This window comes from Halictus rubicundus, chromosome 5, assembly GCF_050948215.1.
Source record: "Halictus rubicundus isolate RS-2024b chromosome 5, iyHalRubi1_principal, whole genome shotgun sequence".
Lineage (NCBI taxonomy): Eukaryota > Metazoa > Arthropoda > Insecta > Hymenoptera > Halictidae > Halictus > Halictus rubicundus.
In genome coordinates, this window is record NC_135153.1 from 1,935,751 (window position 1) to 1,949,113 (window position 13,363).

The window sequence follows — 13,363 nt, forward strand, 5'->3', positions numbered from 1 at the left end:
ATCCATTAGTGATAATGTCCGAACGATATTATCAAAAAGAGCCGGAAAGGTAATAGCTTTATTCGAAATGAAATGAAACAAGAGGATTTCATATCAACAAAATTTTTGGAGGACGCAATTTTTAAAAAGGTAAATAATTCTAACGGAGTAACAATAAATTGGTTAAAAATATGCTGGATGCGTTTTTTGAGAGATGAACCATATAAAATTTTCTATAATATATCAATGGATGAGAATGCAAAGTTTAAAATCCTGGATTTATTACCACGTCGGGGTAGACCAAGAGAGTTCGAAAATATTGTATTGACACCACTTTATAAAAATATAAGACGAATTATGACAGCAAAGTACAAGGACATGATGGACTTACCATACCACCGAAGCACCATGACTTCTTCAAATCCCTCCCGCATACACAAAATGTAGATGAGCAGGAAATTATGTAATTTGTGTAGTTAGAAAATGTCCTGAATTGCATGAATTGTGTTTTTGAAGTGTTGTAAAGATATATAAAGTAAATTGAATATTGTTTTTTTAATTTGAAACATTTTAAATTATGTCGAATGGTCTTGGGCTCTTTCAAATTTTATAACGAATCTGGTTGTTCACTTTGAAAGTGGCTTAACTCCAGTTTTGGTAAGAAAACACAAATTATTCACTTAATAATTGCTATTATTTTAATAGGAACTGTAAATTTAACTCTTTTAGATACACTTATGCAGTATAACACATTGGTATCCTATACGTACATTTTTAATTTTATTGAAACACAAACTCTTAAATATCTCAATTTAAGTATAAGTGGACTGAGGCCACTTTCAAAATAGACGGCTCATGTAATGAAAAGTACATAGTGGCATTTAAACAATTTAGGGGACCATAATTTTTTATTGGAAAAAATTTATTTTTTCAAAATAGCTTTTACATTATATATTCAAAATAGCTTTTACATTATTAAATTTGTTTGTATTTAATAAATTACTGAACATTTCAGTATTGTACGAGCAAATTCCACCATTTTCGTATGTGTAACATGAAAAAAAATATATAGAAGGAAAATATTCTAGGACAGAAAAAATGTTTCGTTTTGGAGTTAAAATAGCATCGAGTGGAAAGGGTAAATCTTTGTTGGAAACATTTTTTTGCCAGATTATCAGAAATACGTGAGAATTCGAAATGAAAATATGAAAAAAATGGATTTCTTCGATTTGAGTCAATATGGGAAAATAAAATCAATTGATATGTAATGTTTAATATGTACGCAACTAGAATTAAAAAAATCAGACAGGTATTTTTTGGTACTTTTTTGTCAAACTTGATTAAAAATTGATAAGCATGTAACATGAAAAATTAGAACAAATTCTGAATATTTCAAAAATATTTTGATGGGGTTTGAAAGGCCTTATAATACTAAACTCGTAAAAATCAAATTAATCGAATAAACGTTCAGCAATAGAAGGTGGACATTTTTAACATAAATGTTAGGACACTGTCCCTCCTGAAACAACGTATTCCTTCTGCTAGCCTACTTTCCTGTAGAAATATTTGCCATTCGAAATAGTATTTTACCCAGTCCAGGACGTACTGTATCAACTCCTCGCCGATTGATTCGAACCTGTCGTTTGACTTTACTTTCCGACAAGAAAAGCTCTGGTAAGAAGTCATCCATCGAACAAGAGGTGTTTTTTCTCACGGATCCCCGTCGTGAGGTGGATCGGATAGATCAAACACGGGCCCGTCCTAGGAGGAGCCCAAGGGTATCGCGAACAAGTGCAAGCTAGGCAGAAGCTGAGCGGAGGAAAGTGCATCTTTACGGGAACGATAAAACAGTGCCGTACAGAGAATTCGTCAAACATAAAATAACGCTGGGAGAGCGGTGTCTAGAAGCGATAAGAACCCGCCGACCCGCGAGAGCCATTTTAGGGAATCAGGGGGAATAAAGTATAAAGGTAACGGGGCCGTGACGTTCGTGACTTCTTGCAAATCGCTTCACTCTGCAGCTACAACTAACAAAAGAGCCACGGCTCACGTAAAGCTTTCCAAATAAACGGCTTTCACGATTGCGCTTTTTAGTCCCGGCCGAGATAAAGCGACAGCGCGCCTTCTGACGTGGAATAATTTCAAAAAGCAGCAGTCGCATGCACAGGATGACCCAAGATCAAGAAATCTTCGAGGACCTCCGCGAACCTGACAGCGAACTCATCCTATAAATAAATCCGAACGGCGGTAACGCGTGTGGGGAAAAGTTGTTCAGAATGATGAGCTTGACAACATATTTCAAGGTCATCGAAGGATGAGGACTCTCTTCTATATAATTGTCAAAACTTGTACAAAAATGGTATCAACACCATTCGGAACAGCATAACTTTTTTAAAATTGAGAAGTTACACGGATTAGATGAGGTGTAAACAATTTTTGAAAAAATCGAAATTGATCAGAATCGCGAAAGTTCATCTTTACTAGTTTTTATTTATATATTTGATATTGGTTTACGAGCTATAAACGAGTAAAAGTGGGACGAATTTCTATACTTACAAAATCCTGAAAAAGTGCAAGTCAACTTTTACTATTTCGACCAAGTGTCGAATTTTTTCAAAAAATTTTTCACAGCTTATTCAACGGACTAAATAAACTTCTAAAAAACACTTGAACCAGTTAGTCTAATCTTAAAAAAGTTATGCTGTTTGAAACGGTGTTGATACACTTTTGCTCTTCAGTGTAATTACGACTGTGGTAGGAGGTAAAATTATAAAAGTTTTTTTTATGGCAACAGATAAATTCATATTGCTGGAGACATGTTCCCAGGGAATTAAAAATGGTACACCCTATGTACTTCTATCGTTTTTATCATCCCACATTCATTTTCATTATCTTCGATCATAGTTCTCCGCATGTTCCATTCCAACTAGCTTAAGCTGCGTGACGTCACCCTTAATTGTAGAATTAAAATGTGTAATTGAGCAGAACATGTTGGCAGATGCAACGGCAGATGCAGACGCGAGCGATACGCCTGGTCAATCGATTCGGAAGGGGACGCATATGATTTGCAGCTACACTGCAACTGCAGCATACCTGAACCGGTGCACCAGACTGCTGGAACTTACAAGCATGAAACCGTCGCTGTTGGTACCGATGAATCGAAAACACGAAATTGCATTATGTTTCTCGAAATTTGTATTCCGCAATGTTTTCTTAAAACTACTGTATGCAGTGGACGAATACGGGGTGCATTTTGCCTATAATTTCATAATGTACATATCTAACAGACTGCAAGGCCATTAAGCATTTATAGAATTTTTGAGGTTAGAAAACTTGGCACGGTAACAGCTTTAGAATAATGGCATCTTCATTTGCCTCGAAATATCACAGGTCTGCCACTAAATACAACGAAAAGGTTTTTTGATACAAACTTTTTCACAACTCTATCAAAATTCTAATTAAATAGTAGAAAATTCTAGTACAAAAAAATGGGTTGCATTAAAGAATAAAGTGCAACTGCACCTGGCGCACAGTGGTCTAAAACGCGAAATTTAGTGACATTTTGGTATAACTTCTAAACTATTAAAAATATCGAAGTGATATTTGGGGTGCAGAATATTAACAAGTAATCTTTATTAATGGTGCATATTGTACCATACTTTTTGTTTATTTAATAGCTTTTTTTACTATTTTTTAAAAATATTTACTTTAACAACTTTTAGACACACTTTCAGCTTAGTAAATATATTATTCCTCTAAATTTTTGAAAAATCGCTTTTTAAATAAAATTTTTTTAGTATCTAAAGTGTTTTTTAGTCGTCAAAGAGTCCCGACGAATAACCCGAGAACCTATGCGCATAGCCGCACGAACGCGGGCGACTTTAAACAATAATAACGCGTGATGTTGGACGAGATGGGAAATAATTTTTACATGATTGTGTAGAAGAAAGTATGCTGGAAATACTCCATTTTATAAAATTCTATGATCTCGTATGATACAGAAGATATTCCTTGCAAAGTCTTAAGAGTTTTGAAAATTTTCTACATTGCATTTGGCATAACATGTTTAATATATTATGAATAGTAATTTTTAATAGACAATGGTAATTTACAGCTTAAAGATAAATCTTTCACTAAAAAAAAATTTGAAGGAAAATATTAAAAAGGGTCGTCAGGGCATCTCAAAGAAGAAAAGCAATTTTTTTCATGAGAAAGGCTATATTCAAAACTTCCAACTTTAACCGTTTATTACAATTTTATTTATTAAATTTTATTAATTTTTTCATTTTCAAGGTTGATGGATATTTAGAAAGCAATAAGCATTCAACATAAGTCAATATGAGACAGTTGATTTCTTGGCAAAATGTCACTAAATTTCGCGTTTTAGACCACTGTGATGGCGGTTCGATGAAACTTTGTGTCCACGAGTATAATATACTTAGATCTACGAAATGGATATTTTCAATTTTCATTATCGGCACAGATAGAAAAGTTAAAAACGACCTTCAAAAAGTTAAAAGTGACCTTCACCTTTTTCTTCCAAATTCCGAGCAATTTCAACAAAAAATTTGCCTGCACATTACCTACTAAACTAATCCCTCTAGCATCTCAAAAACGCTGAAGTTGTTTGGTCCATTTTTTAAAAAGTTCTTAGGTTTTGTCCACTTAATATTGTCCCCGATCGTACATTTATTGTCGATAATTCCCGCACGGATGGGGACCGAACCCGAATTTACATTTTCCATCTCAGGGGCGATCTCCTTCGTTGTTAATCGACTGGGACGGCTCCCAGGGGCGCGCCAGGTGCGTACTTAGGGCGCCGCAATTGGGCGACAAGCTTGCGTTAATGGAAGTTTCGTGTCGGCCCCTGTTAATCCGCCACTCGTCGCTGCGACGCGCCATTTTCAAGGTGACGAGACGAGGTCCGATAACGCCCACTTTATTCAGTCCTTTCCTTGATTTCCAAATTATACAATTTTTTGTGCCTCCCTCCCGCTTTTCTCATCGGACAAGAACGAGCCGCGTCGGAACGATCCAGACCAAGCCAATCCGCTTGAATGTGTTCGTTTTAGTGATGAGAATGATCGAATTCTTTCTCACAATTTTCACAGTAATTCGATAATCAAATACTTTTTTCAATATTGGACCATACAATTTGGATTTGTTTTGAAAAGTAACAGCAATTAGTTTACAAGGGGTTAAAAATGTTCCAATATTCCTGTGACAGACTGTACCTAGGAGGAATCGATGTTTTTGTATTCGTTCGTACTTTAAAGACAATACTACTTCGCTATTAGCAATTGATAGTAATTGATCATGCCCATCACTAGGTGGGTTTTTGCCTTTTTACTGCTCGACGCAATCGCATGACCCCCCCCCCCCTTTCAGCGAACCTACACGTAATCTCGTATTTTTCCCTAGCAGTCCGCGATGAAACTTTAATGAACATTCATTGTATGTACAACGCCAATGGCTCATAAAGATAACAACGGGTACCTTTATGCTCCAACGCGATACCGCGATGTTTTACACGTTATTTATAAGCTCGTACGCCGCGGTTTTCTAGGACGAGGGTAATAGTTAATGACTAATGCCCAGCCCGGGATTTTCCGTGTTCGATGCAACAATCGTTCGTTAACCCGGTGTATGTTCGATCGATTGGTAAAACCGAATGAAAATTTAATGTTGTCGGAATTATTGGTCTGCCCGTTAACCAGGTTAATTGAACTACCAAATAAGTCAGCGTGCTCGATTTCAAACTCCTTGCTTCGCGTTGAAAAGTCATGTTGTGCTGTCGATACAATACGTAACTGTTGAAAAGATCTTTACCGTAACTGTTGAAAAGATCTTTACCGTAACTGTCGAAAAGATTTTTACCCTAACTGTCGCAAAAATCTCTATGTTAACTGTCAATTTTTATCCCCACCACTGGAGGGGTCCCCCTTGGGACCAGCCAAACGGTAAACAACGCTCGACGACCGAACCAGAGGTCAAACGAGAGGTCGAGTATCGGTGAGACTCGCGCTAATGCAAGCGAAGCAAAATATGGCAACTTTTCTGATTGTTAATTTTTCTTATGAAACTTTTACCGTCATATTATTAATTAATAATTAATTATCTAATAAGCGATTAAAGTTTCGGACGTGAAAGAGGTCGGCTCAAGGTCATTTCTCTTTTAATCGCTAACCTACGTTCGGCACACTACAAAGAATGTAGCACCTCTGCTAGAACTGTCAAGTCAAGCCGAATAACATGCCTGATCCGATATACGGCGAGTCCCGGTCCCGAGCCTTCGCCTTATATCGGAACAAGACTGTATATGCTTCGTTGCAGCGGGAACGAGAGATCAACGGACTTCACAGCGACTTCACGGCCGGCGATGAATGACACGTTGTGCAGGTGACAACATGGTCGAACCCGTAGGCGCAGTGTCTACCCGTGACAACTGTACGTGACGAATCGATACGCCGTGAAGGTAATGATTGACAAGGCCAGCGTTGTATCTGCGAAGGACTGGCGGAGAAATGCGGGTCGCCGGCATCCGACACTGCATTTTTCGGAAGGTCGCCACCGTGAGGTCGTTGACAATTTTGCTATTCAATTTGCTAGTTACGGAGGTCGAGAGAATTGTAAGTTGTACACATATCCGTCAAGAGACTCTATTATGTAACAAACACAGTGGAACCCCCCTTAATTGTGTCTCGATTATCTCTAATTAGTAGACGCCGAATCTTCATATGCAAAACAAAAAGTTTTTGCATCAATTGCAAGACATGGAAGCTAAATATAGTTTTATATTTTTCACTACTAATTTTAATGTAGTGAAAATAATGATGAAAATAATATTGAAATTAATATATATTAATATAGTGGAATCATATTATAGTGAAATTAATATATACGTAGCGTTTACTCCATATATGTCCCAAATGCCTAGCCGATATAAGTCCTAGAACTATCCCCACTGCCGCGGAGTATACCCCATGAGGGGCCTGTAGAGTATCGCTGTCCTCTTCTACGTTCGGCATGGATCATACAATAGTATTTCCTGGCCGATATATGTCCCTCGCTAGACCCTGGTTATGGACATATATCGAGTAAACACTGTATTAATTTATTGCATCAATTTTTCTAGGAACCTATACGTTAACTGACCGTAGATTTTTGAGCATTTATGAGTCACATTCGAAGAACATCATACTATGGTCACTTCTTAGCCATAACAATAATTAACACGGAACATGAAGTTCCTTTGAATTCTCCTCCCACGAATATAGTGAATTCTCGATACATGTCAAGAACATGGGTCTTGCCAGTGTCGTGTATCGTCCAGGAGACATACTCGAGCCGTGGTATGTTGACACTCCTCGGCGTCCAAGGCATCTCGAGCTTTCTGGCCCCTCATGGGGTATACCGCGCGGTAGTGGGGATAATTCCGCGACGTTTATCATCCAAGCCTTAGCGACATATACAGGGTGTTTCACCTAACTCGAGCATCTAAAATATCTCGCTTGTTTTTTATAATAGAACAAACTGTCACAGGAAAACATTAGTTGGTTCAGGAGGGCAAATATTATAATAGCCAAACAAATTTGTTCAAGGTTATATTTTTTGACATTTCAAGGTCATCGAAGTTTTTTTTAAATGGAATGATATATTTTTATTATCGCTATACGATAGACGAGGTCAAGACGAATCCAATGACCTGTAATATTATGACTTTCACGTGACCTTGAGTACGAGAAATTCATAAAAGTAGGACACTTGATGTAAATAGTGAAATAACGATGACATGATCCTCCTAGGGTTTCAAGAAATGTTCTTGAACCTTTATTAATGAATATAAACACGGTCACAATAAATTGTAAACACTGATACAAATTCTTCTCGTTTCGGTAACTCTAATCGATACGTTTCAGAAATTCATCGGCATTTATTCGATTGTGAAAGATAACGTTACTTCTCTGAACGATGGTGTACAGTGATGCAGAAAAGATAGACATGTTTTTAGTTTATGGTGGGGCAAAAAATAACTGGTAGAAGCATCTCAACTGTACGCAGAAAAATACCGTGAGAGAAATCATTGTTCTCTACAAAGTTTTGACCGCATAGTTCAATTGTTTTGTAAAACAGGGAGTATTAAATCACTCAACAGAAAACGATCAAATCGTGCTACTGGAGAAGATGCCGAAACTTTTGTATTGGCTATAGTCAATATTGATTCTACTACACGTTGTCGAAAAATTGGACATTCTTCAGGCATTTCCAAAGTAAGAGTGTTCCGAATATTACAATGTTATAAATTTCATACATACCATATTTCCTTACATCCGGAGCTTCATGGCAACGACTTGGACGAATTGTACATGGACATTGCAGCAAATATAAAGAAATGAACATTTCTTTCATGACGTTCTCTTCACTGACGAAGCTACTTTTTCTAACCATGGACAACTGAATACACATAATATGCATTATTGGTGCACTGAAAACCCAAAATGACTTCGACAAGTTGAACACGAGCGTCCATGGAGTGTAAATGTATGATATGGAATCGTTAGTGACAACAAACTCAAGGTCACGTGAAGGTCATAATATTACAGGTCGTTGGATTCGTCTTGACCTCGACTATCACATAGCGATAATAAAAATATATCATTGCATTTAAAAAAACTTCGATAACCTTGAAATCTGAAAAAATATAACCTGGAATAAATTCGTTTACCTATTATAATATTTGCCCTCCTGAACCAACTAATGTTTTCCTCTGCAATTTTTTTCTATCATAAAAAATAAGATCGATTTAGGTGAAATACCCTGTATAGAGTTTGCATAAATATTTGCAGTAAATTCGTTCGCGTTCCTCGATCAAAGCATCGGCGACATGGTCCGGCGAACTATAAAATGAAATTTCAATCGCATTCATTACTCACCCGCAGCTGCATGACAATTTGATTGTACGCCCAATGCCACCGTTGCTTCGCCGTCATCTCCGGTCGTTCCTTCAGCTGCGTAGGCACTGGTACAACGCCAACCATATCCAGAAGTTCTTCGTCCGGAGGTTGCTCGGGTGGACTCCTCGGTGGAGTGTCCATTTGAACACTTTCTTCCAACGAAGCTTGCTTCGATATGCTCCCTGTTCGCAAGCAACAGTGAACCAATGTGTCAGAGGTGTACAGTAATATTTCGATACGCGTGATAACCGGCGATGGGGCAGCCCCGCATGCTTTTGTGTTGGGTCGTCGCATATGAAATGTCCGATTTCATAACGCATATATTATGAAATGTTTCAATTAAGAAATGCTATTATAATCTACAAGTTTATTATACAGTGAATCACAGTAATATTCGGACATTTTTAAACGGTCGATCACTTTTTAATATTCGACCACACGATTTGGATTTTTTTTTTTTAAAGCTAGAACAATTAGTTTATGAAAAACATGTTTGGAAAAATTGCAATAGAATTACAGAGGAAATAGTGAAAGTTATGTTTTACAACTTTTTTATGTGGGCCCATACTGCAAAATTTAACAAATACGTTTTGTAGATCTGTTTTACTATTATTTACGAACTTTTATCATTTTTTGTCTGTAATTCCGACCAATTGCAATTTTTTCAAAATTCCTTCTCCGCTTTATGTAGTGAACTAATTGTTCTAACTTCTTAAAAAAAATCGAAGTCATATGTTCCAATATTAAAAAAGTAATTTTATTGTACCAGTAACTTTGGTTTAGTTTTTTCATATTTTTAAAAACAGTGGAAATAATGATGAGCTAATATTTACTGGACCACCCTGTACAAACGACACTATAATCTTGTCCAATCTTTCACATACAGCTCGAAGATAAATGTGCGATTGTGTATGTGTGTATAAGTTATAAAAAATTGCGGATTTTTGTGCAAACTCAAAACTTTCAAAACAGAGACATAGTTTCTCATAAATATGATTTTTGCAACATTCTCACACTTCGTAGATTCTAATAAAATTAGATTTACGTAACAGATCGTAGTAAAAGTCAATTTTCATATTTGGTAAACAAATTGTGTCGGTTGTACATGACTCATGTGGCACTCAAAGTATTAAAAACTATATCAACGAGTATTCCACTGCATCATTATTGTACTGATAACTATACTGCGGATTTTATGCATTTATGGCAGAAATAGGTGGATGTAATTTCAAACAATATAAGTGTTACAAGAGTTTAAGAGTATTAATACATTTCTTACACTTTAATAAAACCACTGAAGAGACAGATAATTTCCTATCCGGTTCCTATGTGTCGCAATTAATGCAAACGATTTTTATTTTGCATGAAGATCCGCAGTCCACTGATAACACTATTGTTTCAGCGATACGACACCGTTCAGGTACGACATTTTCGGTGTCCTTACAATTACATACAAACTTAAGCGAAAACTAAAGGATTACTCGTTGCTGAATGTAATAAATCAGATATCATATTATACGCCATGACTATCATCTTACCACGGGGGCTGTCAGTTTGTGACATTGGCGGTGTAGTCTTGAACGTGTCCACTAACGAGCCCTCTCGAGACCCACGAAGTATCGTTTCATCCTCCCGTTCGTATCTTTGAAAGCAAACAGTTAATTCGTTTCAATATGTCCTTGAACATGTTTTACAAAAATATATGCAGAAGGACAGATAAAGCTTATCAGTAACTATTGATAATTTTATGTGACAGCTGGAAACATTAAATGAAATGCTCAGAAGCTAATCAGTGTAATTCAATTTTCTCATAACAATTTATTTGAACCATAGCATTCTCTTTATATTCTCTTAAATTTATTTGTATGGTACCAGTTAATAAATACAGCTTTATATGTATTAATACTTGCTTAGAAAGAAATTTTATACGTCCTCTTTTACAAATAAATTTTAAAGCACTCAATTATCTCAGTTTTCATGCTCTTACACTGATTGGCCTCTGAGCCTCCAAATGAAGATTGCAACTTCAGAAAATAAGAAGAATCTAACATATCCAATAACGAAAATTGTCCAACATTACTAGATGACATTTTCATACTTTTCTTTCTAACCCTCACGGAATACATTGTACACAATGAAAATATTTTTCTGGTTGCAATGAGCCTGAATGTGCCAACAGTTGTATATTAACCAGTATCACTTTTTCTATTACAATCCTCAACGGTTTAACATTAGAATAAAGATATATAAATCAAGTTGCAGATAGAGCAGTATAAAAGAAAATATACTATATGAGAATGAGTATTATAAATACGTTTAAAAAATGTCCAAATTAGTTTCTCAGAATTACTCCATGAATGAATAAATTAATGTTTCCTCTGCGTGTCTCTTTTATCCAATAACTCCAGCAAAAGATCAATACGATCCTTTAACCCATTTAGACCTGTCTGTACCATATACGGCACAGCTCGTTAAATAAAATAATAAAGTGTCATACTTCATCTTTTTAATATGCATGAGTCTACATATTATATGAATTCTTCGAGCATCCTTATAGCATACGACTTGAATGACATTCGATGCACCAACGGCACCATTTATTATTTAACATAGCATTTGTGTAAGCTAAACAATAAATTTTCGTATAAATTCATAAGAGATATGTTCTCCTGGGATGATGATAGTCACGTTGTTGGTAACATTTGCTGTTAACAATAATTTAAGAGATTTTAAACGTTTAGGACTGGCAACTGCGAATCTCATAAATCGTTAATCAACTGCACTGTCAAGTTTGGTCAGAAACTAACAAGACACCCTTAGGATCACAGTCTAACCACTTCTTTTGAGATTATATAAGTTCTTTCTTAACATAATTGAGTCTTTGAGAATGATTCTAATAAGCTTCCGTTGAGAAACAGTGTTACAGTTTTGTTCCGATATAAGGGAACAGCTCGGGATCGGCTTTTGCCGAATTTCGGTTCAGAGTACTTATTATGGGTTCCCTAAAGTTGTCTGGCAGACTATAAAATAGTCGCAGCGATATTTTTCGTTGGAAAAGGATAGAATATGACATACCCTCTCGTTATGGCACTAAGCGTTGTCGAGCGAACAACTTCAAAAGAAAGCGAGGGGATAGCGATTTCCTTATTTCGGAACAAACACTGTCGCCTTATATCGGAACAAAACTAATACAGTGATTTCTCTATATATGTCGCCAATGCTTGGATGATAAACGTCACGCAATTATCCCCACTATCGCGAGGTGTACCCCGTGAGGGGCCACGAAGGTCGAGAGGCCTCGGACGCCGAGGAGTGTAAACATAACACGGCTCGGAGACATAGCAAGTCCCGTGTTGTTGACATATATCGAGAATTCACTGTATCTCTAGAATCTAGAATATACATGGTGGGTCACCAAACGTTAGCACCTCAAATATCTTTGTTGTTTCTAAAGATACGTAAAATATGGTAAGGACAAAGTTGAATGGTACAATGGGGCTGACACGATGCAAAAAAAATTTTGTTTTTATGTCAGTTTTTTGGAGATATCAAGGTCACCTTGACTTTTTTAAATAGAACCACCCTTTTTTAAACACCTACAATGATAGTCCCTTTCATTAGGAATTCAGTGACTATAATTAGTCCAAGGTCATTCAAGGTCAAGGACAGAAAAAACGTATAAAACTAAAATATGGAAGCAGAATACGTTTATCACGGTTGAGACTTGTAGGAAATAGTAAATTTACTATGGTAGTAGTTAAAGTAAACATACTAAGGTCCTTCAATGTTATTCAGCATTCTTATTTACTATCAGTACGTTTCCAAACGCGATTCCGCTATGTTATATTCGATGACTGAAAAGTGTGATATGATCACGATTTACTGTGAATGTAGAAAAAATGCAGTGCAGGCCCGACTACTTTATGAAGAAAGGTACCCCGAGCGAAACACTCCTTCTAGACATACTTTCACTAATACGTACAGGATGTTTCGAAGTACTGGAAATGTACATGCAAGACAGTACAAACGGAAGAATCCCACGACTAATGAAGACAATGAAATTAATATTTTAGCAGCTATAGCTGTCAATCCTCACGCGAGTACGAGAAAAATTGCCCGGGAAGCAGGCATAAGTCAAAGTAGCGTAATACGAATTCTGGCCCGACATAAATTTCATCCGTTCCACATATCGCTCCATCAAGAATTGCACGGGAATGATTTTCAAAATAGAATTAACTTTTGTCAATGGGGATTGCTTCAAAATCATTCATTTTTTTCTATTGTCTTATTTACGGACGAAGCAACATTTACTAATCATGGCTCAATTAATCTACGAAACGCCCATTATTGGTCTGTGGATAATCCGCACTGGCTGCGAGAAATTGATCATCAAAGACAATGGAGCGTAAACGTGTGGTGTGGTATTTTGA

General features: G+C 36.5%; 1 protein-coding gene across 4 annotated transcripts in view; it reads right to left on the reverse strand.

Moving 5' to 3' along the window:
* The window catches only part of Unc-13 (unc-13), a 628,091-nt gene that overhangs the window by 425,516 nt on the left and 189,212 nt on the right, over positions 1-13,363 (reverse strand). For all 4 annotated transcript variants that reach the window (XM_076787594.1, XM_076787596.1, XM_076787595.1 and 1 more), the window contains 2 exons: positions 10,472-10,575; positions 8,913-9,115 (listed from right to left, as the gene is read on the reverse strand). In XM_076787594.1, coding sequence (XP_076643709.1) covers positions 8,913-9,115; positions 10,472-10,575 — 307 coding nt within the window. The remainder of the gene's footprint in view (positions 1-8,912; positions 9,116-10,471; positions 10,576-13,363) is intronic.